A 27371-nucleotide genomic window follows, 5' to 3' on the forward strand; every position below is an offset into this window, starting at 1 on the left:
CGTCAAACTTAGCTGCCCTTTGGGAAAGGGAGGGTGGCGGGAGGAGTAAGATCTCGAAGCTTCGGAGGGTGCGGCCGACATCCGGGCACCTGGGGCCGTCGAGCTGAGGCGCGCCTCGGGGCCCTGCTTGTTAGGGCTGCGGCCATGCTGAAGTGCGGGATGAGCGGCAGTCAGGTGAAAGGTGGAGCGACCTTTTTTGCCTACCTTTGTAGAAAAAGGAAAACCAAAAAAAAAAAAAAAAAAAAAAGTAAAAGAATAAGAAAAGAGAAAGCCGCAGGTTCAGCCTCAGGGTCTTCTCCTTTGCTCTTATGCTCAATGACTGGCTGACACAAGGCCTGGCCACAAACAGCCGCCGCCCACCCAAGCTTCTAGTAGCTTCTGAGGGAAGAAAGAGAGCCCATCTGCTTTTATTTATGCGTAGTATTTATTTTCTTGGGTGTCCATGAAATGAAGTTGCACATTGGAACAGAGACTGGGAGCGCTGATAAGGACAGTGTTGGGTGGAGTTGGGAGAAAAAAATAATGTTTAGACCCTTGAAGTGTTTTAGTGCCACGAGAAAAGCATCAACCTGTTTTTTATTCCAAATGCTATTTTTTGACGTGTGACCTGGAACAAGCCACTGAATCACTTGGGGGAGGGGGAGGGGGCGGGGGGCGCTGCTCAGTTTCTTCATCTGTAAAATGAGAATAGTAACGTTTTCCTTATAGGCCTTGTAGGAATGAAACGGAGATGCATGTAAAGAGCTCAATAATAGATGGGAATGTATAGGAACTATTGCATGCTACAAATAGTACTTAAACAAGGATTTTCAGAAACTTCCTAAAGTTTCTATTTAGGAAAACAGTGGTTTCCTACATTTTGTAAGGTGTGAAGTGATCCTAGAAAGGCATCTTGTGTTGTGGCTGGCTTGCTCTGTGTTGAGGACAAATATGGAATAGTAGTAATGAACAGGAAAGGGAAGCACAGGCCCTCAGCTGTTCCATGTTCTCAGAGTTCTAGGAGGTTCTCTTGCAGTATATAGCTCACTTCTCGATAAGCAATTATTTGTATGATTGTTTTTGCTTTTTCTCCTGGACTGTATGTACGGTGAGGGCAGAACCGTTCCTGTCCTGTTCACTGCTCTACTCCCATTGCCTTGGGTTGTACCCCAAACATAGTGGGTGCTCAAAACCTAGTCATTGGAGGAATGAAGGGTCTGCAACAGGCAGCTCTAGGAAAAAGTGTTGAACGTGAAGTGGTAAAAGGGAGAAATGCCTCTTTCCCCTCCCCCCCCACCATTGGTCATCCCATCTCAGTTTGACACTGGCACACCCAATTCACACACCCTTGATTCTTAATATTGTAACCTGATTTTATGTTCTGGAATTAATTTTTCTTTTTTCTACTGTTCCATGGATTGCTGTGGCCATCCATTTTTATTGCAGCATAGTATTCCATATCCATTTGTCACATTTTGTACTTATTCATAATTCATAAGAATATGAACTGTGTCATACCAGATTAGACCAATATGTCATTCATCCTGGCCTCTGATACAGGGCATCTGAGTGTGTTTGGTGAGATCTGAGATCTGGCATTTTGCGTGCTACCTTCAAATTTCAGAGATGCATCTTAAATGCCTCTAATTTCTTTCATGTGACTTGTTTTGACCTTGCCACCTGTGAAGTTATTGAATCCCTTCAACCTCTCCATGCTCTATTTTCACAGTTCTTTTTTTGGGCAGGGGTGGGGGGTGGTAAACCAAGTCTAAAAATACATTAGTATGGAAACTGGCTTGCTACAGTACAGAAAGGAAGAATGTTACTGCATTTTATCATTTTGCACACTCATTCTGTAAATTTATTGATCTCTTACTATGTGTCTAGCATTTTGTCAAGAGTATTATTCTGTGTTTAAAGCAATTTGTAGCATTATTCTATAAAAGACTGTTCTTTATGAATTTATCTTGAGTCCTGTGAATGCTGAAGTAGTCCTACAATTTGCTGTTATTGTTTGAGAGAAAAAATGTAAACCATACCTTTCTTTTGCTCCGTAGTATTTGGGAAAGCAATCCAAGCTCTATCACGAGTCAGTGACGAGCTGTGGTTAGACCCATCTGAAAAAGGTGTAAGTAAGAAAAGTGACCAATAGACCATCTATTAAGGCAAAAGAAGTTGTTTATAGATCCCAGTCCAGATTGAATGTTTACTATGAAATCCAGAAATTGTAATTATCCCTTTCATTGTTCATCTTTATTTTCCATATCTGAATACATTTAGAGCATATTAAACTTAAAAAGCATGCAGAGAACCACAAGAGATTTAAACCAGAAATTGCAAACTGGTGGTTGAGAAGCTAGATATTGCTTGCAGAAGTGTTTTGTGGGACTGCACTGTGTTTAAAAAAAAATAATAATAATTTTCTAAACTTAAAAAATTGGGAGTCCACATAAAGATCGGAGTTTTCTGCTTCTCTTGAAAACTTAATATCTGACAGTTTGGGGCCAGCATTCCCAAGCGGAAATAGTTGGCTGGCGCTGATGGATGGTTTCTCCCTTTAGACAGGACAAGAGATTGCCGTTTTGCTGCAATCTTTTTACCCCCTTTTACGTTGCTTTCTGCCACTTTGAGCATTAAAGTTAAAAGGTGTTTACAACTTTACAGTTTCAACATGCAAGATATTAGAGTTAATACCTATACGTGTTCAATATAGATGTGTACCTGTGTGTGTAGGTATGCAAATTCAATGCATAGTGGATAATGCAACCTATTTAATATCTATAATAATTCATATGTAAAATGTAGTCCATAGAATCCAGTTAACATCCTATATTTAATTGCAGTGTTACACATAATAGAATTTTTTGAATGAATCCTTTAAAGAACGTTGATTTTTTTCCTTAATAACTATTATTTTTCCAGCTTGCTTTAAGATCTGTGAATTCTTGTCGGTCAGCATACGGATGTGTTCTCTTCTCTCCTGTGTTTTTTCAACATTATCAATGGTCAACCTCAGTGAAAATGAATGATAATGATTCGACTTCATCAAACTTAAATTGCAAATTGGGAATGAAGGTAAATATAAGTGGCCCTGTTTTTCTCTTGTATTGCAGGAATATTTATTATATATGATATAACATCTACCTTGCATTTAATATATGGCTTAAAGGGCGTGGGGAACAAATCTATTCATTTATAAATATACATACTCTTGTTAGTTCTTTTAAACTAATCAAACAACCAAACACCAAACCATGTTCTATAACGTATTTGTGTTACAGTCAATTCTGCCCATCTTTAGATGCCTGAATTCCCTCGAAAGAAATGTAGAGAAGTGCAAAATATTCACCAGGTCTGATAAATGTAAAGTGGTTATTGAATTCCTCTGCAGACATGGTAGGTATAATTAAAGCTAAAGTATCATGTGTTTTTTGTTAATATTTTTCATGTTTAGAATATTGAAAGTGCATGTCAAGACTTCTCATTGCATTACTGCTTAGAATTTGTGTGGTTTTGTTGTAGGGCCATTGTAAATACTTGGAAAGTATTATCTTGTCTCTGTAGAAGTATTATGAAATGATTTGTATTCAGTTTTTCCTCTTTTGACTTATCAGTGGCACAAGCTTGGCCTGTATACAAACCAAAATTTTTTTTAAATGTCTTTTTGAATTCAAACAACTGGTGATTCTAAAATTAACTGGCTGCTTGATGATATTCTGTAAGAGTGCCTTGGTAACAGCGTTCTTTGGTAAGAACAGAAAAGAATCATGCCTACCTGTATTGAAAGTCCTCCAAGAGGCACATAGTATTATATCTGGGGCTGAAGGAAGCATGGTAACTGGCCCACAGTCACAAAATTAGTAAGTCACAGTAATAGGAGCCAAAACTTTTATACGTTTTCTCTGTTACACGAAGCTGTAAAACAGATTTCCTGCCTCCCAGCCTTGCGTGGTAGATATTCAAACGTACCCACGGGACATTTACATGCTTAAGTATGTATAGTACGGTGGTTAAGAGCATGGACTCTGGAGGCCATAAGGTCTAGGGTGGAATCCTGCTCTGCCCTTTCTTTGCTGATACTTTGAGCAAATTATTTTCCATCTGTTTGCCTCATTTCCCCCCCAGTGTAAAATAGGGTCATGTTAGTACGAGCTTCCTTGGGTTTTAGGGAAGGATTTGATGAGTTAGAGGAAGTTATAGTTCTAAAGGGTTTAAAAGAACATTGGCACATTCTCTGTTAGCTTGTTGTATTTATTATGATTGCTGCTATTTTATTTGACATTAGCATGTAGAATTGTATGCTTTAAAAAAGCTCATGCTGGGCGCTTGCGTGGCTCAGTCGGTTAAGCGTTCGACTTTGGCTCAGGTCATGATTTCACAGTTCATGGGTTTGAGCCCCACATCCGGCTCCGTGTGGACAGCTCAGAGCCTGAAGCCTGTTTCAGATTCTGTGTCTCCCTCTCTCTCTGCCCCTACCCCACTCACACTCTGTCTCTGTCTCTATCAAAATAAATAAACATTAAAAAAAAAAAGCTCATGCTTGTGATATTAGTCCACATCTTTTTTTGTAATGGAATGGTCTTCTGGAAGGTTATTGTAGTGTTACAGTTATCTTATATGTCTTACTTAAATTTCACCTCATATTTGTACTATAATCTTTAATTTTTCCCCTGCAAAATATCAATGATTTAACATGATTTCCCCCTTCTTTGAACTTTAGTTCATGTAATAGCAGAATCACGTAAAGAGCATGATTAAAAGCACAGCAGGCCTTGATATCACAGACTTGGGTATGGATTCTTCTGTGCTGCTTCTTCTTCTTCTTTGTTTTTAATTTTTTTTAACGTTTATTTATTTTTGAGACAGAGAGACAGAGCATGAACAGGGGAGGGTCAGAGAGAGAGGGAGACATAGAATCCGAAACAGGTTCCAGGCTCTGAGCCGTCAGCACAGAGCGCGACGCACGGGTCAAACTCATGGACCGTGAGATCATGACCTGAGCCGAAGTCGGACGCTTAACCGACTGAGCCATCCAGGCACCCCATCTTCTTCTTCTTTTTTTTTAAATGTTTATTTACTTTCGAGAGAGAGAGAGAGAGAGAGAGAGAGAGAGAGAGAGAGAGAGCACATGTGGGGGAGGGGCAGAGAGAGAAGGAGACACAGAATCTGTGCTGTTAGCACAGAGCCTGACACGGGGCTCGAACCCAGGAACCGTGAGATCATGACTTGAGTCAATGTCAGACACTTAATCGACGGAACCACCCAGGCGCCCCTTCTATGCTTCTTATTAGCTTTGTGAAAGTGCATAAGCTTTGTCAACACAAATTGAACAAAGCTTTTGGAATCTCTGAAAGTAAGAAAGAGTTTATTTGAGCCCAAGTTAGGACAGCTGCCTGGGAAACACACTCTTCACGGGGGAGAAAGTGCTCTAGAGAATGAACAGTTCTTACAGGGTTATATACGTTTCTACATTTTGTAAAAGCTCGAAAGATGATAGATTAGCATATAGGCAGGAATCACCAGGAATGCAGGAGCAGGAGCATTGACAATGTGATTTTCATTAGGCTACTTGTTCTCAAAGCAGATGTACAACGTGTGCGTGGCAGGCCATTAATCAGCCTTTTGGTTTGAACAAAATTTATGAACAGTCATGCTAACTTAGAAATCTAACAGGGCTTCCTTTGTATATCTGGCCTTTGGAGAGTGTTTCTCTTATCAGCTCTCTGAACTTTCATTTTCTTTTCTGTAAAATGGGGATACTCTTACCCTCGCGTTTGGAGGTTGTTGTGAATGTAAAGCGAGATCACTTGTGTGAAGCACATAGCGTGGTGTCTGACACGGAGGAAGTACTAGAGAGTCAATGACTGCTGTCATTACAATTACCCTCAACCCTTATTTCCAGCTAGATTTTAAACAACCAACTTTTCAGTTTCTTAAGAATCTCTCAAGCAGATTGATTAGATTACTGTCTAATACATACTTGTGATTGGTTGGTTTTTTTATTTTTTATTTTATTTTTTTTAACGTTTATTTATTTTTGAGATAGAGACAGAGCATGAACGGGGGGAGGGTCAGAGAGAGAGGGAGACACAGAATCCGAAACAGGCTCCAGGCTCTGAGCGGTCAGCACAGAGCCCCACGCGGGGCTTGAACTCACGGACCGTGAGATCATGACCTGAGCCGAAGTCGGACGCTTAACCGACTGAGCCACCCAGGCGCCCCGGTTGGTTTTTTTTAAAGTTTATTCATTTATTTTGAGAGAGAGAAAGCACGAGCAAGGGAGGGGCAGAGAGAGAGAATCCCAAGCAGGCTCTGCACTGATAGCGTGGATTCCAACGTAGGGCTCAAACTCACGAACCGTGAGATCATGACCTGGGCTGAAATCAAGGGTTGACACTTAACTGACTGAGCCACCCAGGCACTCCAATTGGTTGATTTTCAGTAGCTTTTGTAGGAAAGCTATATGAGTTGGGATGCTTTAAGTTGCAAGTAACAGGAAAAAAAAACCACAGAAAATCTAACTCAAACTAACTTTAACAATAAGGAGAAATACTGGCTCATGGAAATGAAAAGTTCAAAATTGGGTCACAGGTGTGGGTTTGGTTCAGCCTGCAGCAGCTGCTGCTTCTTTTCCTTCTCCTTTTTATTTTATTTTTTGAGAGACAGAGCATGAGTGGGGGTGGTCAGAGAGAGAGAGGGAGACAGAGGATCCGAAGCAGTCTCTCCGCTGACAGCGGCAAGCCCTATGTGGGGTTTGAACTCACGACCCACGAGATTATGGCCTGAGCTGAAGTCAGACACTCAACTGACTGAGCCACCCAGGTGCCCCTCTCCTTTTTCTTTTTTTTTTTTAATTTTTAAAAATGTTTTTATTTATTTTTGAGACAGAGGGAGACAGAGCATGAGTAGGGGAGGGGCAGAGAGAGGGGGAGACACAGAATCCGAAGCAGGTTCCAGGCTCTGAGCTGTCAGCACAGAGCCCGACACAAGGCTCGAACTCATGGAGTGTGAGGTCACAACCTGAGCTGAAGTCAGATGCTCAACTGACTGAGCCACCCAGGTGCCCCTCCCTCTCCTTTTTCTTTTTAAAATTCACTCAGCTCTCCTTTCCTCCACGTGACTTATCCTAAGGCTAGTTTCTCTGATAAACTTTCAATAATAAGGTGGCTTGCAGCAGCAGCTGAGGCTAGATGCTTCCTCTTTCACATCCAGTGGGAGCGAGAGCCTTACCTCATGTATCCATTAAACAAAAGTTCTTGCCTTTGCTCTGATTGGACCAACCTAAACTAATCTTCGTGGCCAGGAAATTCACTCTTTAAGCATCATACCTGGTCCAAATTTAATTGTAGGGGGGGATAAAATTATACCAATTAATTTCTACCAATGAGGGCCCATCAGTGATGCTGGAAGTAGAGTCAATCCCACCCAAACCTCATGGCAGCTGCAAAATGGGGAAGGGACAGCTCAGGAAAGAAGGGGAACATAGGAGATAGATGCTGCTACTTAATTAGGTAAGTACTTATACTTCCCCAAACTGTGTGTACCCAGAAAATAAAGCTTGCAACTTTATATTTATAATCTGGTGGAGAAACGTTCAAATTTAGTTGAGAAAAATCACCTGGGCAGGGATAGCCAATAAGCTGCTAGAAATACACATTTGGGATTTGGTAAGAAATTAAGGATAGTGATGTAAATCTGGCTCTCTTCACTGATAGAAAACACTTGAAAAAAAAACCGAGCTACTAAAAAGGACTGACTTCTCTAAATCTAACCATGAAAAGTTTCTGTAACAGTGATTTCTTGAATTATTTAGCATCTGCAAATAGATAAAAAAGGATTTATACCACTGAGAAGCAAGATTTAGCTGAAATATTTATGTCATTAATAATTCTACCAATTCTCCATACTTTTCTTTTGCACTGGCCCTAGAGTTTCTAAAAATGAGTCCATGAGTTCCTGAAGAACACACTCGGATATGAACCACCTGCTAATATGTTCTGTCCTGGCTCAAGGGGACAGGACTCCAACAGAGGGGAGCTTCCATAAGAGGAGTGCACTGGGATACTGAATGAAAATAAGACTTTGAATCATACGCATATATTAATGAAGTGATGTCAAGAAGGTTGGACTCCTTCAAGTTTTCAAGTTTGGGGCATTCTACAGATGTGCTAATGATTTTAAACTCAATGGTGAACTTACAGGGATTGAGGAATATTTGAATAACTTACAAGATTTTTGAAGTATCACTAGCCCCTAAAATTCTAAACTCTACAAATGTAACATCTCCAAACTAATGGTTCATCCTTAGCTGTACCCCTTCAGGTTTGAAAGAGTTCTCTGGACCCATTGAGGGAAGTTTGAAATAGAGCTTATGAAGTGGCAGGTAGAATTCTTTCATAGCGCCAGGAATCCCATGGCAGGAGCAGATGGTATGAGACACCCACTACTCAGCGTGGTCCATCGACTGGCTCCTGGGCCCTAAATTGTTGTTACTGTTCTGTGAGAAGATAGCGAGCTTATGCCAGAATTTAGGCCAAATACATTACTAAGCATTTGCATTAATTCAGCTGTTGTTGTTGTTAATAGTACTATTTTATCAAAGAAGGCAGTCAGTTCCTCTTTTTTTTTTTTTTAAGTTTTACTTATTGTGAGAGAGAGCACAAGTTGGGGAGGGGCAGAGAGAGGGAGAGAGAGAGAATCCCAAGCAGGCTTTGCACCGTCAGCCCAATGCAGGGCTCAGATTCACGAACCATGTGGTCACCACCTGAACCGAAATCCAGAGTCTGACGCTTAACCCACTGAGCCACCCAGGTGGCCCAGAAGTCAATTCTGATGAAAAATCCCTTGTCTCATTACAGTCCAGTGCTTTGTGCAGCATAAGATAAAGCCAATAAATGACCCAGGGGGAAACAGGACTTCTAAATGTTTGTGCCATTTGCATGCTACCAAGGGAGATTGTTATTGTTATTAAACTAGAAACTAGAAAAACCACAGCGAAGAGGTACATCAAGCCAAATTACTCGAACAAGGGACAGTGGATGTTCTTTGAGCCAGAGACTCGAAGGAGAGAAAGCCGAAGAGGAAAGGCTTTCTGGCTAGTGGCATCACATCTGGGTAAGTTTCCAGCAGGCAGAAATGGGAAGGCATTCTGTGATGAGGGAGCAGTGTGATCAAAGGCACAGGTTGAAAGTGTTTAGCACCTGTTCATAAGGTAAAAGGTGAAGGAAGCCGATGGCAAGAAAAGGAGCATCAGGAATGACAGATTAGACATTTCTCAGCCTGGACATCTTTGGCAATGCCAGTATTCGCTCGAGGGAAATATTTAGAGGTATGCTTGTGCTGTGTGTGCCGGGGCTGTTTGTGAACAGTACCTGCGAAACCGGTAACGGTAGTTGCCTCTGTGGAGGATACAGGGCTGGCAGGAGTCAGGAGTGGAGGATGACTGACTTTTCACTGTCTCTCTGGTATCTTTTGAACTTTCTACCATCAGCATCTATCTATTACGTGTCCCTCCAAAAGTAACTCGAAAATATTTTTAAAAATAGGTAAGCTATGCCAACTTTTTAGATTTGTGTCTTCCCCAAATAGAAATCACAGTGATGCTTCACAATGCCATGCTCTTTGTAGTACATCTAAAATTTACGGACGAAAGCAAAGATGAAATAGGTCAGCTTATGTTACTCTAGCGCTCAAAACTCTCTCTCTCAAAAAAAACCAAAAAAACAAAAAAAAACCAAAACCACCTTCCCCATTTTACATAGGGTATTAGCCAATGATCTTTCAATGGCCAGTGAGGTCCTACATGGGTTGGAAGCCCTCTGCCCAGGAAGCTCCTTCTCCCAGGTAGCATGTAACTCGCTGTTTCACTTCCTCCAAGTCTTCACTCAGATGGTGTCATTTCCATGAGACCTCCATGAGGTCTTTCGTGACCTCTCTATTTGCAATTGCTACCTACCACCACTGGCACTCCCTAGTCTTTCCTGCTTTGCTTTTCTGTGGTCTTTATCACCCTGTGACATATTAATTATTTACTTATTTATTTTCTTATTGTCTGTCTCCTCTCCCTAGAATGTAAACACTATGAGGATAGAGATTTTTGTCTGATTTGTTCTTTGCTAATCCCCAGCTCCTAAAATTGTTCTTGTGTAGTACATTACCAAAAAAAAAGATCTCACAAATTATTTGCAACACCCCCCTCTTCAAAAGCTGGAGTCTGATTCCCCAGCTGGAATCATGGCTTGCCTTGGGCTTTATCAATTAGATGCAATAGAAGTGATATTCTGTGAGTTCCAAGCCTAGGCCTTAAGAGGCCTGGCAGTTTCCCCTGTTAAAGTAGGAACTTTTCCTCAGCATGAGAATAAATGCAGCACAGTATAGACTTATGGAGGATGAGGGACCATGTGGTGAGAGGCCCCCGTCATGCCTGTTGTCTACTGAGGCCTTAGACCTGAAAGTGAAGCCATCCAAAACGTCCAGCCACAGCTAAGCCAGCCTAAACCAGAAGGACTCCGTTGAATTGTGAGAAACAACAAATGTTTGTTATTTTGGTTTTTTATCCATAAAAAACTAATGCAGCTTTGTACATAGTAGGTGGTCAGTAAATACTTAAGAAATTAATAAATGTTGCTGTTATTAATTTGGTACCAAAATATCCCAGTTAGTTGAGAAACATTGTTTCTAGTGAGCCCTTTTGATTCTCACTGCAACATTATTATGCTGTAGAAAGTTACAGCCCACTTGGGTTTTATTACATCGGCTCTGTATTCAAACTAGATTCAAATTTTGACTATACATGTTAAAATAGCATAGCCTTGGAAAGTCAGTCTCTCTCAGCTACAGTTTCCTCTTCTGAGAGTAAGTGCTTACACCATAGGAATATTGTGAGGATCAGAGGTCATGTATGTAAAATGTGTACTACAGTTCCTGGCACCTGGGGTCATAGCCGTTACAGCTGTACACTCTTCCTCTCTTCCTCCTCTCGGAAGAAAAGAATCCACAGACCAGATGTTCATGTCTGACTTCCGAGAGTCCCAGAAATCTGGAAATAATAGACGTGGATAAAAGGTAGTGAAAGGGAATTGTAAGTACGTGAACTGTAATGGGCAATCACTGTTTTACACACAATTTAAGAATTCACCTGTATTTCAAAAGAACTTGGGAGCTCTGCTGATACTGTCCAAGGACCCGGCATGTTGCATAATGTCCACTAGGGGGCGATAAACACATTTATGGAGGAATAGTGTTCCTTCAAGCTATGTATGCACCTGCCTGATAGATAGTAAATGTTACTTTAATTTTGTTTGGCTGCGACACTTAGACTTTTTAAATAGTTGTTTTGCACTTAAAATTATTAAAAGGTTTATTTATTCTTTTTAAGGTATTAGAAGAACTCATAATGTATGTTTTCAAGAAAGTCAGCCCTTGCAAGTTATTTTTGAAAAGAATATGTGTTCTAATACACTAGTGATTCAACCAAGGTAATGAATTCTCTGGTATTTATTTTTCTTTTTCTGAATACGGGCACATAGTAAAGAATTAAGCTTTGTAATCAGTTATATTTTTTAAAAAAGCTAATATTTAACTTGTAGAAATCACCTTACAAAGTGAAGAGGAAACCATGAAAAAGATAATAGTAGATAATATAACTGCTTAATGGTAGCAATGATGATTTAGTGGCAAGAAAGTTCTGAAAATATCCTATTACTGGATTTTTATATTAAGTGATACCAAGATAGAAATATATTACCTAATAATACTTTGCATTTATATATTGCCTTCTGAGTCTTTAAAAAAATTTTTTTAATGTTTATTTACTTTTGAAGGGGGGGGAGGGGCAGAGAGAGACAGAGACACAGAATCTGAAGCAGGCTCCAGGCTCTGAGCTGTCAGCACAGCTCAACCCACGAACCATGACATCATGACCTGAGCTGAAGATGGATGCAACCGGCTGAGCCATCCAGGCGCCCCTGTTGTCATTTTTTAACGTCAGGTTATTTGGTATCTTATAAAACACCTCCCCCCAACACTGGAAAAGTTGCTAGATGAATTTGGCAGGTGTTCCTGAAATTTTGGCATCAAGAAACACTGCTGAGCTAATGTGTAGCATCAGGTTAACATCAACATCACATAAATTCTAAGAATCTCACTTTTTATCTAACAACACCTCAATTTAAAAAGTATCCCAGGGGCGCCTGGGTGGCGCAGTCGGTTAAGCGTCCGACTTCAGCCAGGTCACGATCTTGCGGTCCGTGAGTTCGAGCCCCGCGTCGGGCTCTGGGCTGATGGCTCGGAGCCTGGAGCCTGTTTCCGATTCTGTGTCTCCCTCTCTCTCTGCCCCTCCCCCGTTCATGCTCTGTCTCTCTCTGTCCCAAAAATAAATAAAAAAAAAAAAACGAAAAAAAAAAAAATAAAAAAAAAATAAAAAGTATCCCAGAAGTTGTCATGCAATAATAAAAAGATAACATAACTAAGAGCTGGCAAAGGATTTGAATAGATATTTTGCCAAAGAAGATATACAAATGGCTGAAAAGCACATGAAAAGGTGCTCACCATCATTAGTAGTTAGGGAAATACAAATTAAAACTTTAAATCTGTGAATTGTACAGTATGTGAATTCTGTATCAATAAAGCTGTTTTTAAAAAGGGAGCCCCAGGATAAAAGGGCATTTGGGATGTCAAGACAACCTTGAAAGTATAGGTATAATGTAGGACAAATAACAAAGGGAAAGAGAATATAGGCAGCAGGCTGTTTGTAAACCTCTACCCTCACCTGGGTCTCCAGCAGGTTCTATTTGAACAGCTCTGTTTTCTTATATCTCCCTTAGGCATATGATTGCAGGCCATTAAAAATATATATTGATCATATAAAAACATAGAATTAAAAACATTTTCTTCCAGTGTCTGGTTTATCTTGCAGCTTTCACATGTCTTACTAAGAATATATTTTACTATTTTCTTGGCCTGTCAAATGAAGTTGCCGTTTTAAAATACACTGAAAATATTGCAGCTCACATAGAAAAAAGAAAATACAGGGGTTTTTTTTTGGTAAGTTTTTAAAAATCTAGCCTGACTAACCTGTTTATTTCCAGATTAAAGATTTGAGCCTTATTTAATAAGACTTTTTTTTCCTGCTTGTTTTTCAAATAACGTAGTACTTTTCTTTACATTTTGTAGAGTGCTTGCTGAGGCGATTGTTCTTTTCACATCAAGTCAAGAAGAAGTTACTCTTGCTGTTACCCCACTCAGTGTTTGCCTTAAGAGTTCCAGTGACGAACCAGTGGGTAAGGACTACATCTGTCACGACACTTAGATGGAATGTCACTTCCTGACTTTCTTGATCACTGACCACAGTAAACATTAGTGGCATGACATTTATTCTTGTCTAAAAAGCAGTAAGATGTAGAAAGATCATTAAAATTTTTGAGAGATCCAGGAAATGGAACATAACCAATAATTAAAATATTTGGCTTTGAAATTCAGGTTGTTTTATTTTTTATATTAATTAATTGATTGATTTTTTAATTTATATCCAAGCTAGCATATAGTGCAACAATGATTTCAGGAGTAGATTCCTTAATGCCTCTTAACCCATTTAGCTTATCCTCCCTCTCACACCCCCTCTGGCAACTCTCTGTTTGTTTTCTATATTTAAGAGTCTTTTATGTTTTGTTCCCCTCCTTGTTTTTATATTATTTTTGCTTCCCTTCCCTTATGTCCATCTGTTTTGTATCTTAAATTCTTCACGTGAGTGAAATAATATGATATTTGTCTTTCTCTAATTTCGCTTAGCATAGTACCTTCTAGTTCCATCCACACAGTTTCAAATGACAAGATTCTTTTTGATTGCCGAGTAATACCCCATTGTATATATATACCACATCTTCTTTACCCATTCATCTATAGATGGACATTTGGGCTCTTTCCATACTTTGGCTATTGTTGATAGCGCTACTGTAAACATTGGGGTGCATGTGCCCCTTTGAAACAGCACAACTGTATCCCTTGGATAAATACCTAGTAGTGCAATTGCTGGGTCGTAGGGTAGTTCTATTTTTAATTTTTTGAGGAACCTCCATATTGTTTTCCAGAGTGGCTGCACCAGTTTGCATTCCCACCAGCAGTGCAAAAGAGATCCTTTTTCTCCGCATCCTCGCCAACATCTGTCGTTGCCTGAGTTGTTAATGTTAGCCATTCTGACAGCTGTGAGGTGGTATCTCATTGTGGTTTTGATTTGTATTTCCCTGATGATGAATGATGTTGAGCATTTTTTCATGTGTCAGTTGGCCATCTGGATGTCTTCTTTGGAGAAGTGTCTATTCATGTCTTTTGCACATTTCTTCACTTATTATTTGTTTTTTGGGGTGTTGAGTTTGATAAGTTCTTTATAGATTTTGCATACTAACCCTTTATCTGATATGTCATTTGCAAATATCTTCTTCCATTCTGTCGGTTGACTTTTGGTTGTGCTGATTGTTTCCTTCGCTGTGCAGAAGCTTTTTATTTTGTTGAAGTCCCAATATTTCATTTTTGCTTTGGTTTCCCTTGCTTCTGGAGACCTGTTGAGTAAGAAGTTGCTGTGGCCAAGGTCAAAGAGGTTTTTGCCTGCTTTCTCCTCTAGGATTTTGATTGTTTCCTGTCTTACATTTAGGTCTTTCATCCATGCTGAGTTTGTTTTTGGAAATTCAGGTGTTTTAAAATTAGGAGAATGGTGGGGTGCCTGGGTGGCTTAGTTGGTGAAGCATTCGACTTCAGCTCAGGTCATGATCTCATGGTTCATTAGTTAGACCCCTGCATCAGGGTCTGTGCTGCCAGCTCAGAGCCTGGAGCCTGGTTTGGATTCTGTGTCTCCCTCTCTCTCTGCCCCTCCCCCACAAGAGCATGGGCATGCATGTTTACTCTCTCTCTCTCAAAAATAAACATTAAAAAAGATTTAAAAATATACAATTAGGAGAATGGTTACTGAGAAAAGTATATCTTCAGTTAAGATTTTAAGATCTGTTTTTCGTCTTTTTTTAAAGGTTTTTTTTTTGTTTTGTTTTGTTTTTAGTAATTTCTACATCCACTGTGGGGCTCAAACTCACAACCCCAAGATCAAGAGTTGCATGCTTTTCCAAAAAGCCAACCAGGTGCCCCTGTTTTTCATCTTTTATCACCCTTTGTGTTTGGCACAAAAAAAAAATTAAGAGGGAGCAATCCAATTGAGATTATCTTTGATCACCTAAGAAGAAAAAGTAGCTCCAAATTAGAGATGTAAGATATTCCAGATGGCAAATACACACGGCAGAAAATGTGACTACGTCTTAAGTCAGCTCTTCCAAGAGTTACCTGGATTTAATGGAGAAACTAAGGCATGATTAAATTGGCAGTTTTGCTACCAAGAAAATTGACTAGGGTCTTTCAGACATAAGCTGTTTGAGACTCTTTAATTTTGGGTAATTGTGTGTGTGTGTGTGTGTGTGTGTGTGTGTGTGTGTGTGAGAGAGAGAGAGAGAGAGAGAGAGAGAGAGAGAGATAGCAGTAAAGAATATGAAGGGAGGGAATTGTATTATTTGAAGTGAAAAACCAGTAGAACCAGGGCTAAAATTGGATCAGATGACTTTTGTGGTATTTAGTTGGTGCCATGTTCTTTTCTAAACGGTTTCCAGTTGTGAATTCATGTAATGTTTGTAACAACTCTGTGATGTGGGTACTATTATGCCCATTTTTCCATGTGAAAAATATGAAGCACAGAGAAACGAAGTGACTTGCCTGGTGTCACACAGTTAGTAGTGCTGGAATATTATCTGAATGTAGGCTTCAAGGCACAGGCTCAATACCACTGTGTTATTATTGTTTCTCTGAAGTCTTATCTAGCATTGTTTTTTGACACCCAGAAGTGCATGATTTGGAAAATATATGCTTATTCTAGTAAAAGGGTCTGTTTTATATTCCGTAGTGCCATCTCTGAATAAAGATGGCCATTGTGTCTCACCAGGAGACACTGTCCCTTGTGAGAAGCTTTCTAATGAGTAGTTATGGTTGACTGGGGACTTATGGGCACAAGTAGCAATTGGAGACCCAATTATGCATTTTATTTTTTAAGGTTTTTTTTAACATTCATTCATTTTTGAGAGACAGAGACAGAGTGCAAGTGGGGGAGGGACAGAGAGAGTGGGAGACACAGAATCTGAAGCAGGCTCCAGGCTCCGAGTTGTCAGCACAGAGCCTGATGCGGGGCTCGAACCCATGAACTGTGAGATCATGACCTGAGCCAAAGTTGGATGCTTAACCCCGAGCCCCATCTGTTTATTACTGAACTTACTCTGTACTAGTACACTGGGAGTGACATGAGCGTTCTTGTTTGATAATAATGTATTTTTAGGGTAGTGTTTGATCCTTTTAAAAAGTATATACTGTTTATCCTTTGTTCTTACATAATTCATGGTCAGTGAAGAAAATAAAAAACACAAACACTAAAAAAAAAAAGTCACCTGAAATCCCACTATCCAGAGATAAGCAGTTTTAATAGTTTGGGACATCTCCTTGTATACTTTAGATTTAACGACAGAAGATTGGTTGAGTGAAAGTAATGAAATACTGTGAAGCTATTAAAAGTAATTCAATAAAAAAGGGGCAGAGGACATAAATACCCATTTTTCCAAAGAATGCATACAGATGGCCACAAACATATGAAAAGATGCTCAACATCACTCATCAGCCCGGAAATGCAAATCAAAACCACAATGAGAATGTGAGGGTGACCTGGCTGCAACATCTGTCACCCCATCCATTGCCAGGGTTGATTTGGCTAATCTGTCTGGCTAGGCAGGTGTCCCCTTCCTCCCTTACCGCTTGATGTGTGTCCCTCCAGAAGCTGTGTGCTCAGTTGAAGAGGATGACCTTCCCTGATAGAGGACTGTTCTTTGGTCAACGGTATACAAGTAGCTGCTCTCCCCTGCTACAACCTTCAAACAAGCTCTCACGGTCCTTTTGCAGGAGAACTTGGGTAGTCAAGCTTCCAAGACTTGAGACACATACAAATGAGGTGCTGCATGTGGTAGTCTGTCTTCCTTTAAAGAAAAAAAACACAACACACAATGAGATAATCATCTTAAAGCTGTCAGAATGGCTAAAATAAAAAACATAGAAATAATAAGTGTTGGCGAGGATGTTGAGAAAAAAGAACTCTTGTGCACTGATGGTGGGAATATAAATTGGTGCAGCCTCTGTGTAAAATAGTATAGAGTTTCCTGAAAAAATTAAAAATTGAAATACTAGGGGCATGTGGGTGGCTCAGTTGGTTAAGCGTCTGCCCCTTGATTTCAGCTCAGGTCATGGTCTCATGGTTTGTGAGATTGAGCCCTGTCTCGGGCTCTGTGCTTGGGATCTTCTCTCTACGTCTCTCTCTGCACCTTCGCTGCTTGTGCTTGCTGTCTCTCTCTCTCTTAAATAAACATAAAAAAAAAACCCCAAATACAATATGATCCAATAATTCCACTATTGGGTATTTACCCAAAGAAAATGTAAACATTGACTTGAAAAGATATATGCACCCCTGTGTTCACTGTAGCATTATTTAGAACAACCAAGATTTGGAAGCAGCCCAAGTCCATCCATAGACGAATGGATAGAGAAGATGTGGTATGTATATAATGTAATTATTACTCAGCCATAAAAAAGAATGAAATTTTTCCATTTAAAACAACCTGGGTGTACCTAAAGGATATAATGCTAAATGCAATAAATCAATCAGAGAAAGACAAATACTATATGATTTCACTCATGTGGAATTTAAGAAACAAATGAACGAACAAAGAAGAGAAACAAACAAAAAGCATTCTCTTTTATATTATTTAATGTTCATTTATTTTTGAAGGAGAGAGAGAGAGACAGAGCACGAGCAGGGGTGGGGCAGAGAGAGAGGGAGACACAGAATCTGAAGCAGGCTCCAGGCAGAGCCCGATGCGGGGCTTGAACTCATGAGCTGTGATATCATGACCTGAGCCAAAGACTTAACTGACTGAGCCACCCAGGTGCCCCAGCATTCTCTCTCTTTTTAAAAAAAAAATTTTTTTTTTACGTTTATTTTTGAGAGACAGAGACAGAGCACAAGTGGGGGAGGGGCAGAGAGAGAATGAGACACAGAATCCCAAGCAGGCTCCAGGCTCTGAGCTCTGAGCTGTCAGCACGGAGCCTGATGCGGGGCTTGAACCCACAAACTGTGAGATCACGACCTGAACCGAAGTTGGACAATTAACCAACTGAGCCACCCAGGCGCCCCTTGCCCATTCTCGTCAGTATAGAGAACAAACCAGTGGTTGGCAGAGGGAAGGTAAGTAGGGGGATTGTTGATATAGATAAAGGGGATTAAGAATACACTTATATTGATGAATACTGAGGAATGTATAGAATTGTTGAATTATTATATATGTGAAACTAATATAACAGTGTATGTTAATTACACTTCAAGTAAGGTGTAAAAAGAAAATGGAAGAAAAGGTACTCGTGTGTGTGTATATATTTCTGAGCATTTATATCAAACATTTTTGCAGTGAAAAACAAAATAATTTATTCTTGTCACTTATGTTTCTGTGGGTTTATGAGGCTCAGCTAGACAGTTCTCACTTGGGGGTCTTTCATGCAATTGCAGTTAGATAGCGGCTGGGTCTGGAATCATCTGAAGACATCCAAGATGTCTGGTAGTTGATCTTGGGAACACAGTCGGGCCGTTAACCAGAGTGACTGCATAGATATGGCCTCTCCATTAACTTGGACTTCATATAGCATGAACTCAGCATGGTGGCTGAGTTCCAAGAGTGAGTGTTACAGGATAGAGGAAGTGGATAGAGAATAGAGGAAGTAGAAGTTGCCAGTCTCTTCAGAAACCAGCACCAGGTCATTTCACCTATAGCGCCATATCCTATTGGTCTCAGTAGTCAGAGAGCCCTCCTACCCAAATTCAGGAGAGGGGGACATAGACATAGACTCCATCTCTCAATGAAGGAATGTCAAAGGACTTGTGGCTATTTTTAATCTACCACTTACAGCTGAATTTTCATATTAAAATTTAACAAATGGGGTGCCTGGGTGGCTCAGTGGGTTAAGCATCCGACTCTTGATTTCAGCTCAGGTCATGATCTCACAGTTTGTGAGATCGAGCCCCACATTGGGTTCTGTGCTGACAGTGTGGAACCAGCTTGGGATTCTCTCTCTCCATCTCTCTGTGTCTCCATGCTCACACATGCTCTCTCTCTCTCAAAAAAAAAAAAAAAAAAATTTTAAAAAAATTTCACAAGTACCTCTGGAACTAATTTTATTCTTTATTTTCCTATAATGTCGAACAGATTTGACCAGTTCTGTGTACAGTGAGATGTTTGTTGGCCCAGATGAGTTTGACTTCTTTCAAATTGGAGTTGATAGTGAAATAACATTTTGCTTCAAAGAATTGAAGGTAAACAAAAATTTGTGTCAAAATTTCACTGGTAATTTTTAAATAAAGATTTCAACTATTTTTCCTCTTATTTTTTTTTCAGGGAATACTGACGTTTTCAGAAGCTACACATGCTCCTATAGCCATTCATTTTGATTTTCCTGGGAAGTAAGTCCTTGGGAAGTTTTCTGAGTTTTTTTTTTTTTTTTTAATTGTTGTTATGTATCAATAATAAACCCCTTTGGATCGCTTTGCAGTTAATTCACACCTCAGGAATTGCTTACTTTATCAGCAACACTTATCAAACTAGAATTTTGAAGGATGCCATAACAGGGCATTTTTTAATTGGTAATTGAGAAAGATATATTCTGCAGAGTGAAAACACTTATAAATTTGACATGGTGCCGAATAAATTGCCTAATTAGAAAATTATACATGGCTTAAATAAGTCTAATCACTATGAAGCTATGATATTTTATATGGTATTTCAGAACTACAATTTCAAATGAGATTAGGTTAGGATAGATGTGTTTTATGAAATCAGATCTGATGATGTCTAAGGTCCCTTTCGGCTTTTAGGAGTGCGTTAACTTTGTGAAAAGACAAAAAGGACTTCTACTTCTATGATCCCCTTTTACTCTTGAATTAAGTGTCATTTTTTAATGTTTTCCCAGTGTCCATCAGAAAATGTGTATGATGTTTGCTCTGACTTTGCCTTTTTTTAGACCTATGGCTTTAAGTATTGATGATATGTTATTGGAAGCTAACTTTATTTTGGCTACATTAGCTGATGAGCCAAGTAGAGCATCTTCTCCGCAGTCACTGTGTCTTTCCCCAAAACAAAAAAGGTAAGGCCAATGTTTCAACATCTTTATTGTTTGCGAAAAAGCCATTGCAATCTTATTCTGAAATAATTCATCGGCATTCATTTAGGAAACAGTCGAGGAACAAAACATTAGATCAGATTGACCGAATCAGGAAGAGCTATGGTAGGACCTAACTAGCATTGAGATATCCTCAGTCATGTGTTAGAAATTTGCTTTTTCTGTTCTGATCAGAATTTAATAGTTTTGGTTTATCTTTGTTACTACCCAAAACTCATTTCCATTTTTGGTAGTCATTTTTTAGGAGGGATATGGTGTTAAGCTTCACCGGACAGTTTTTATCACTGCCTAGAACTCTCTTTCTCAGACAAGGAGACAGCCATTGTTTTTCCTTCCCTTTTTTTTGTCTCTTAGTAACTTTTTTTTTTTTTTTTTTTTTTTTTTTTTGGTGTAGGGTTCTTCACTGTAAAAGTAGCTTAAAGGTACTATGGGAAATTTGGAAAATACAGAAGAGTAGAAAGAAGATAATCAAAATTGCACTACCTAGAGATAGCTACTGCTAACATTTGCCTCACCTTTTTTTTCTCTTATTTTGCATATACTTGCATTTTAAAATAAGATCAGGATCATATAGCATATGTAGTTTTCTATCTTGTTTTTCCCCCACAGAATATATTGTGAATATGTTCCAGTATCACTGATTATGATTCGGAAACATGGTTTTTCTTTAAGATTTTATTTCTAAGTAATTTCTGCATACAACATGGGGCCCGAACTCACAACCGTGAGATCAAGAGTCACATGCTCTACAGACTGAGTTGGCCAGGTGGCCCTGGAAACATGATTTTTATTGACTGTATAAAATATTATCATACAGATGTTTAGTATTTGACTTTTTTTCTAACTTTTGGTCCTGTTACTACATCACAGGTTTGTCTCATGCACACTGGGTTGCTTTACTGAAGAATTTGAATCTGTAGGGAGAATTTCTAAATAATCATGTATGTAAATTTTAACTTTCAACAACTAGTTCCGTGTTGTTTCAATATATTCTCTAAACCAGTGTTATCACTGTCATCCCATATTGCTTCATCAGTTATATGAAAATATATATTTCCAGGCAAACAGTTCATTCATTTAATCTCTTAATACCTCAGGTCAGAGCCGCTGAGTTCAAATTCAGAGGCTGGTAAAAATGTAACCAGCAAGGCCCCAGAATGTATCCTGAGAAAAGTAGCACCTAAAAGGCTTTATCCGAAGGAGACTCTCACAGATGTCTCTGCACTGGAAAACTGTGGCAGCCCCATAATGAAAAGAGCGAATGGAGACAGGAGTGAAGTGTCGGAAAGCAGCGTCAGCGACACGGAGGAGGTGCCAGGGTCTCCGTATCTGAGGAAGGTAAAGGGAAAGCGTTGAGACGCGACTGACCCGACCGTGTCTCAGTCAGGAATTCTCATCATCTGTCTCCTTTTGCAGTCTCCTTGCCCAAGCTCACCCCAATATCCTGAAATTAGTTCATCCTTACTTTTTGATAGGGCAGAGGTGAAACCAGTCTGAGATGGTGCAAGGACTGACTTATATAGACTGTCAGTACGAAAGAGTTAAAAATTGCTCATTGAGTAACAAAGTATATTCAAGTAGAGATTTGGGTCACTTGTTTAAAAGAATAAATTATGATTTCTTACAAGATACTTATCTGTGAGTACAAATACTTTGCTAAAGTCATATAATTTCTTTTCTAAAATAAGTGTCCTCATTTTAGTTTTCAAATTTGGCTGGGAAACCCTTTACTCATTGTAGTACAAATACAAATTTCATCCCAACAAACATCATAAATTTTTTCATAGTGGAGTCCCAGCTAATAACACTTGTACCACCAACATTTTACTAGGTGGATAATAAGCTTTATGGAGTGCTGTTGTGTTAAACCTTATTATATCTATTGAGCTGAAGATAACTAGGATTTATGAGAAAAGTGAAGTATCTGAAATACCAGTCCCAATTTAACATGTTTACATTAATGTTTTATTCAAGCTACTTTTACTGGAAATACGAGTTTCTTAGAATTAGAAAATTGAAGGGAGAAAGAATATTTGTAAAAGTCACTATCTTTTATGCTGTATAAAAGATTTTTAGAATAGTAAAATTGGGTTGTAAATTCCATTTATTATTCAGTTTGATGCTATGAGTGTTTATTTTTTCTTTAAAAAATTAAAAAAAAATGTTAACATTTATTTATTTTTGAGAGACAGAACTTGAGCGGGGGAGGGGCACAGAGAGAGGGAGACACAGAGTCTGAAGCAGGCTCCAGGCCGTCAGCACAGAGCCCAACATGGGGCTCAAATCTACTGACCTTGAGATCATCACCTGAGCCGAAGTTGGACGCTTAACCAACTGAGCCACCCAGGCACCCCTCTTTAAAAATTTTCAATGTTTATTTTATTTTTGAGAGAGAGAGAGAAAGAGAGAGAGAGAGAGAGAGGGAGAGGGAGCGTGAGCATGGGAGGGGCAGAGAGAGAGGGAAACACAAGATCCGAAGCAAGCTCCGAGTTCTGAGCTGTCAGCACAGAGCCCAATGCAGGGCTCGAACTCACAGACTGCGAGATCACGACCTGAGCTGAAGTCGGAGCTCAACCCATTGAGCCACCTAGGTGCCCCTATAACGTTTACTGAATACCTGTTCCATTCCTAGCAGTTGACAGTTTTGTCTTCTGTATTCCTAGCTTGGCCATAAAGTGAAAACAGAAATTTGTCCTTTGATTATACGAAAGTGTTTTCCCCCTCCTCTTTTTTTTGGTCACACGTTATGTGCTTACTTTTTCACAGATAACAACACAAAAACATTTTCTGACTGCTTCACCTCCCTGAAATTCACTGAGATTGCCCGTTTCCTCAGTAGGGAAAGTGACATGTATAAAGAACTGTAAGCTCCATGAGCACCATTACAGGTACTCTTCTTCAAATTTCCCATCACGTCACTTAAATTCTAAAAAGGAAATTCTATTTTTAAAGGGAATTATTTACCGTAATGTGGCAAATTCCTGCAAAACTGAAATTGCAATATGGTTAAGTATGTATCCCCATACCATCTTCCTCCCAAACTACTGTGAGCCTTCAGGTTGGCCTCCATGCCTCCATTCCCCTGCACTCCGGTTCTCCTCAAAGTGTTTTAGAAGATTTTGCGCAAACCTTCTAGCTGAGGATGGAGTACAGGGGTTCAGAGTGCTGGCTCCAGATTTAGAGCTCCTGGGTTCACATCCCTGCTTGCCACTTACTAGCTGTGTGACTAGGACAAGTTACTCCTCTTTGTCTTAGTTTTTTTTTTTTTTTTTAATCAGTAAAATGGAGATAATAATAATACTACCCATTAATTAGAACTGTGGAAACTAATTGAACCAATATATGGAGCTGGCACATGGTCGGTGCTCATTAAATGTTATTTTTACACGTCACTCTCCTGTCTTCAAAACTCTTGGATCATTCCTTTTTTCCCATGAGATTACACCTAAACTCCTCAGAATGGCATTCGGGGACCGTCCCTAAGATATTTACTATGCTCTTCACTGGGCCTCCTCCTTCCCTCCCTCTTGCCCCATTGCAGAACACACTCCACGCCGGGAATGGCAGATAGGTTTCCTCTCTAGTAACACCACCTGTCAGTCATTTGGTTGGGCAAGCTGAGAATGACTCAAGTTGTATCTCTAGTTGATTAGCAGTTATCTGCCGTGCACGCTAGAGGGCCATCACCTGTGAACCAGACTAAAATTGTAGCCATTATGGTGCTAGTGACATTCTTATGATAATATGGCCCATCCTGTTTGTTTCGTTTATTTTTAACTTTTCGTTTTAAAATAATTTCACTTCTAAAAAGTTGCAAAATTAGTACAAAGAATTCCTACATACCCTTCTCGCAGACTCTCCAAATGCTAACATTTATGTGTAACAGTACAATTATCATTTCATCAGAGAAAAATCAGAAAGTACAAATAAGAGATTTTCAGAGATAATCACTATGAACACTTTTATTATTACTCTACCTGTTAAGACTTTTTCTGTGCATATGTACACACTCATACTTGTACACATGCACATCAATTTTTTTTAATTTTGAAATAAATTCAGACTCACAGAATTTAGTATATAATTCCGACATACCATTTACCCAGATTCCCTAAATGTTAACAGTCTCCTTTAGTCTGGAACATTTTCTAAATCTTGTTTTGCCTTTCTTTACCTTGACACTTCACCAGAATATCCCTGATTTTGAATTTTCCTGATGATTTCTTCATGGTTAAATTCCAGCTGTGTATTTTTAGTAAGAATACAACAGAATGACGCTGTGTTCTTCTACATCATATCTGGAGGCACATGATGGAGACTTGCCTTGGTAATCCTAATTTTTATCATATAGTTAAGGTGTTATCTGCCAGATCTCTCCACTGTAAGGGTACTTTTTTCTGTTAGTAATTGAAGGTGTCGTGGTGGAAGATACTTTGAAACTACATGAATATCCTGTTTCTCATCCTACTTTTTGCCTACTAATTTTAGCATCCATTGATGCTTTTTTCGTCTAAAATAGTTATTACTGTGATGCTTGACAAATGGTAATTTTTTGGTGGGTAATTTTTCTATTATCTGATGAAATTGCACTTTAATAACTTTCCTTCCCCTCCTCTGTTATTCAGTTATTTAGATCACAAAATACTCTTGGATATTAATATTACTTTCTGGGTAATGATCCATAACTATCATTTATTTTGTTGCTTGAACTCTCCGTATTTGGCCACTGGGAGACTATCTCTTTGGCATGTCTCCAGCATTTTTTGAGCACTTACTTACTTTTGGGAAATTTAAAGTGTGCTAGGCTTAACTTGTATTTCTCTGACTCCAACCCAAATGGAATCAGCCATTCCTCCCAGAGTCCTGGTTCCTTTGATTGCGGATGGTAGACAAAAACAACTTGTGGGTAGTAGGTTATGTGCTCCTTTGTACTTGGGTTTCCTTGCTTCTAGGGCCTCTCAGCAGACAGAACTAGGAAACATATGCATTTATTGACACATACACACATACTGATCGATTTTTGTATCTATTTGTGTACATACATACATATGTACACGAAAACCCATGCATTCATAATGATACCTCCAGTTCCAGTCCAACACCACAGGGTTCATACTGGCCTCCCCCTTTTCTTTATAACTCCTTTGTCTGACAATGAGAAACTTGGCTGTTACTATCCACAACATGTTTACTTATTGCTCAGTCCAAGAACGTAGTTTCAGAATTGCTAACCCATACCCCTGGAAAAATGAATCTGCTAACAGAGGTATAATATTTGTGAACATTTTTGTGTCTTTAGCTATAAAGTGTATATTCAAAAGACCATTTTTCAAAGTTACTTAGGGTAGTTTCTTCCTTCACTCATATTTCAGTATGGTTATATTAATCATCATATGGATACCTTTGTTTGCTTGTCTTCCATTCTGGTTCTCCCCAAATCCTTGTTGATTTGGTCTTTGAGTGCTGACCCGTGAACAGCACTAGAAGTCAGAACTATGCAAGCGTCTCTGCAGAGACAAAGAAGGGATCATCACTCCCTTCTTTGTACCCTTTGTAGAGAATACATCTCATTAGTTTTTCATTGATCATTTGTGTTAGTTTTGCACAAATGAGCAGATGCATATATTTTATTTCTTCTCCTTTATTATACTATACATGCCGTTTTCCGCTTGGCTTTTTGCACCTACTAGTATGTACTGCAAATCACTCCCTGTCACTTTCTATGTTTCCCCCCCGCCCAACAGTTGTGTAGTATTTCACCTGTGATGTACCATAATTCATTCAACCATTCTCTTATATGTGGGCATTTAGATAATCCCCCCTTATATTTTGCAGTTACAAAGCTGCAGCGAATAACTTTTACACATGTATTTTCATATTGTCGAAAGTGTATCTTCAAGGCAAATTCCTAAAAGTGTGTTGTTTTTTCTGCTTAAATATTTATTTATTTTGAGAGAGAGAGACAGCACGGAAGCAGGTGTGAGGCAGAGAGAGGGAAAAAGACAGAACCCAAGTAGGCTCTGCACTGTAAGCGTGGAGTCTGTTGTGGGGTTCAAACTCACAAACTATGAGATCATGACCTGAGCTGAAATCAAGAGTCGGAGGCTTAACCAGCTGAGTCACCCAGGTGCTCGAGTTTCATAAATTCTTTACATATTTTGGATACTACCCCTGTACTGGATAGGTCATTTGCAAACCACTTCCCTATTCTGTAGGTTGCCTTTTAGTTTTGTCGATCGTTTCCTGCACTGTGCAGCAGCTTTTTATTTTGATGTAGTCCCAATAGTTTATTTTTGCTTTTGTTTCCCGTGCCTCAGGAGACATGTCTATAAAGAAGTTGCTACTGCCTGTGTCAAAGAAGTTACTGCTTGTGTTTTCTTCTAGGATTTTTGTGATTTCAGGTCTCCCGTTTAGATCTTTAATCCATTTTGAATTTATTTTTGTGTATGGTGTAAGTAAGTGGTCCAGTTTTCCCAACTCCATTTGTTGAAGAGACATTCTTTGTCCCATTGGATATTCTTTCATCGAAGATTAATTGGCCATGTAATTGTGGGTTTATTTCTGGATTTTCTATTCTCTTCCATTGATCTATGTGTCTGGTTTTGTGCCAGTACCGTACTGTTTTGATTACTACAGCTTTGTAATTTAACTTGAAGTCCGGAATTGTGATGCCTCCGGCTTTGCTTTTCTTTCAAGATTGCTTTGGCTATTTAGGGTCTTCTGTGGTTCCATACAAACTTTAGGATTGTGTGTTCTATTTTTGTAAAAAAGCTGTTGGTGTTTTGGTAGGAATTGCACTAAATGAGTAGATTGCTTTGGGTAGTATAGACATTTTAACAATATTTATTCTTCCAATCCATGAGCATGGAATGCCTTTCCATTTTTTTGTGTCCTCTGCAATCTCTCAGTAGTGCTTTGCAGTTTTCAGAGTACACATCTTTCACCTCTTTGGTTAGGCTTATTTCTAGGTAGCTTATTATTTTGGGTGCAGTTTTACTGAGGCAAATTATTTATTTATTTTTAATTATTTTTATTTATTTTTTGAGAGAGAGGGAGGAAGAGAGGGTGTGCATGTGCATGAGAGCCTCGGAGGGGCAGAA

The 27371-nt window shown here is 39.2% G+C and overlaps 1 protein-coding gene across 9 annotated transcripts in view; it reads left to right on the top strand.

Moving 5' to 3' along the window:
* The first annotated feature begins 23 nt into the window (after positions 1–23).
* RAD9B (RAD9 checkpoint clamp component B) overlaps positions 24–27371 on the top strand; it is a 31883-nt gene continuing 4535 nt past the window's right edge. For 2 of the 9 annotated variants that reach the window (XR_006209828.1, XR_006209829.1), the window contains exons 1-11: positions 59–181; positions 2037–2107; positions 2902–3054; positions 3261–3375; positions 11357–11456; positions 13153–13259; positions 19302–19408; positions 19491–19555; positions 20113–20235; positions 21369–21609; positions 24514–24598. Coding sequence is in view for 7 of the 9 variants with exons in the window: in XM_042961935.1 (XP_042817869.1) it covers positions 145–181; positions 2037–2107; positions 2902–3054; positions 3261–3375; positions 11357–11456; positions 13153–13259; positions 19302–19408; positions 19491–19555; positions 20113–20235; positions 21369–21609; positions 24462–24488 (1146 nt within the window). In the remaining 2 variants the exon portion in view is untranslated. Of the gene's footprint in view, positions 182–2036; positions 2108–2901; positions 3055–3260; positions 3376–7945; positions 8102–8935; positions 9094–11356; positions 11457–13152; positions 13260–19301; positions 19409–19490; positions 19556–20112; positions 20236–21368; positions 21610–24461; positions 24599–27371 lie in introns of those variants that run through there. The other 7 variants (XM_042961935.1, XM_007079599.3, XM_042961934.1 and 4 more) reach the window with 7 other exon arrangements.

The sequence above is a fragment of the Panthera tigris genome, chromosome D3 (assembly GCF_018350195.1).
Source record: "Panthera tigris isolate Pti1 chromosome D3, P.tigris_Pti1_mat1.1, whole genome shotgun sequence".
Classification (NCBI taxonomy): Eukaryota; Metazoa; Chordata; class Mammalia; order Carnivora; family Felidae; genus Panthera; species Panthera tigris.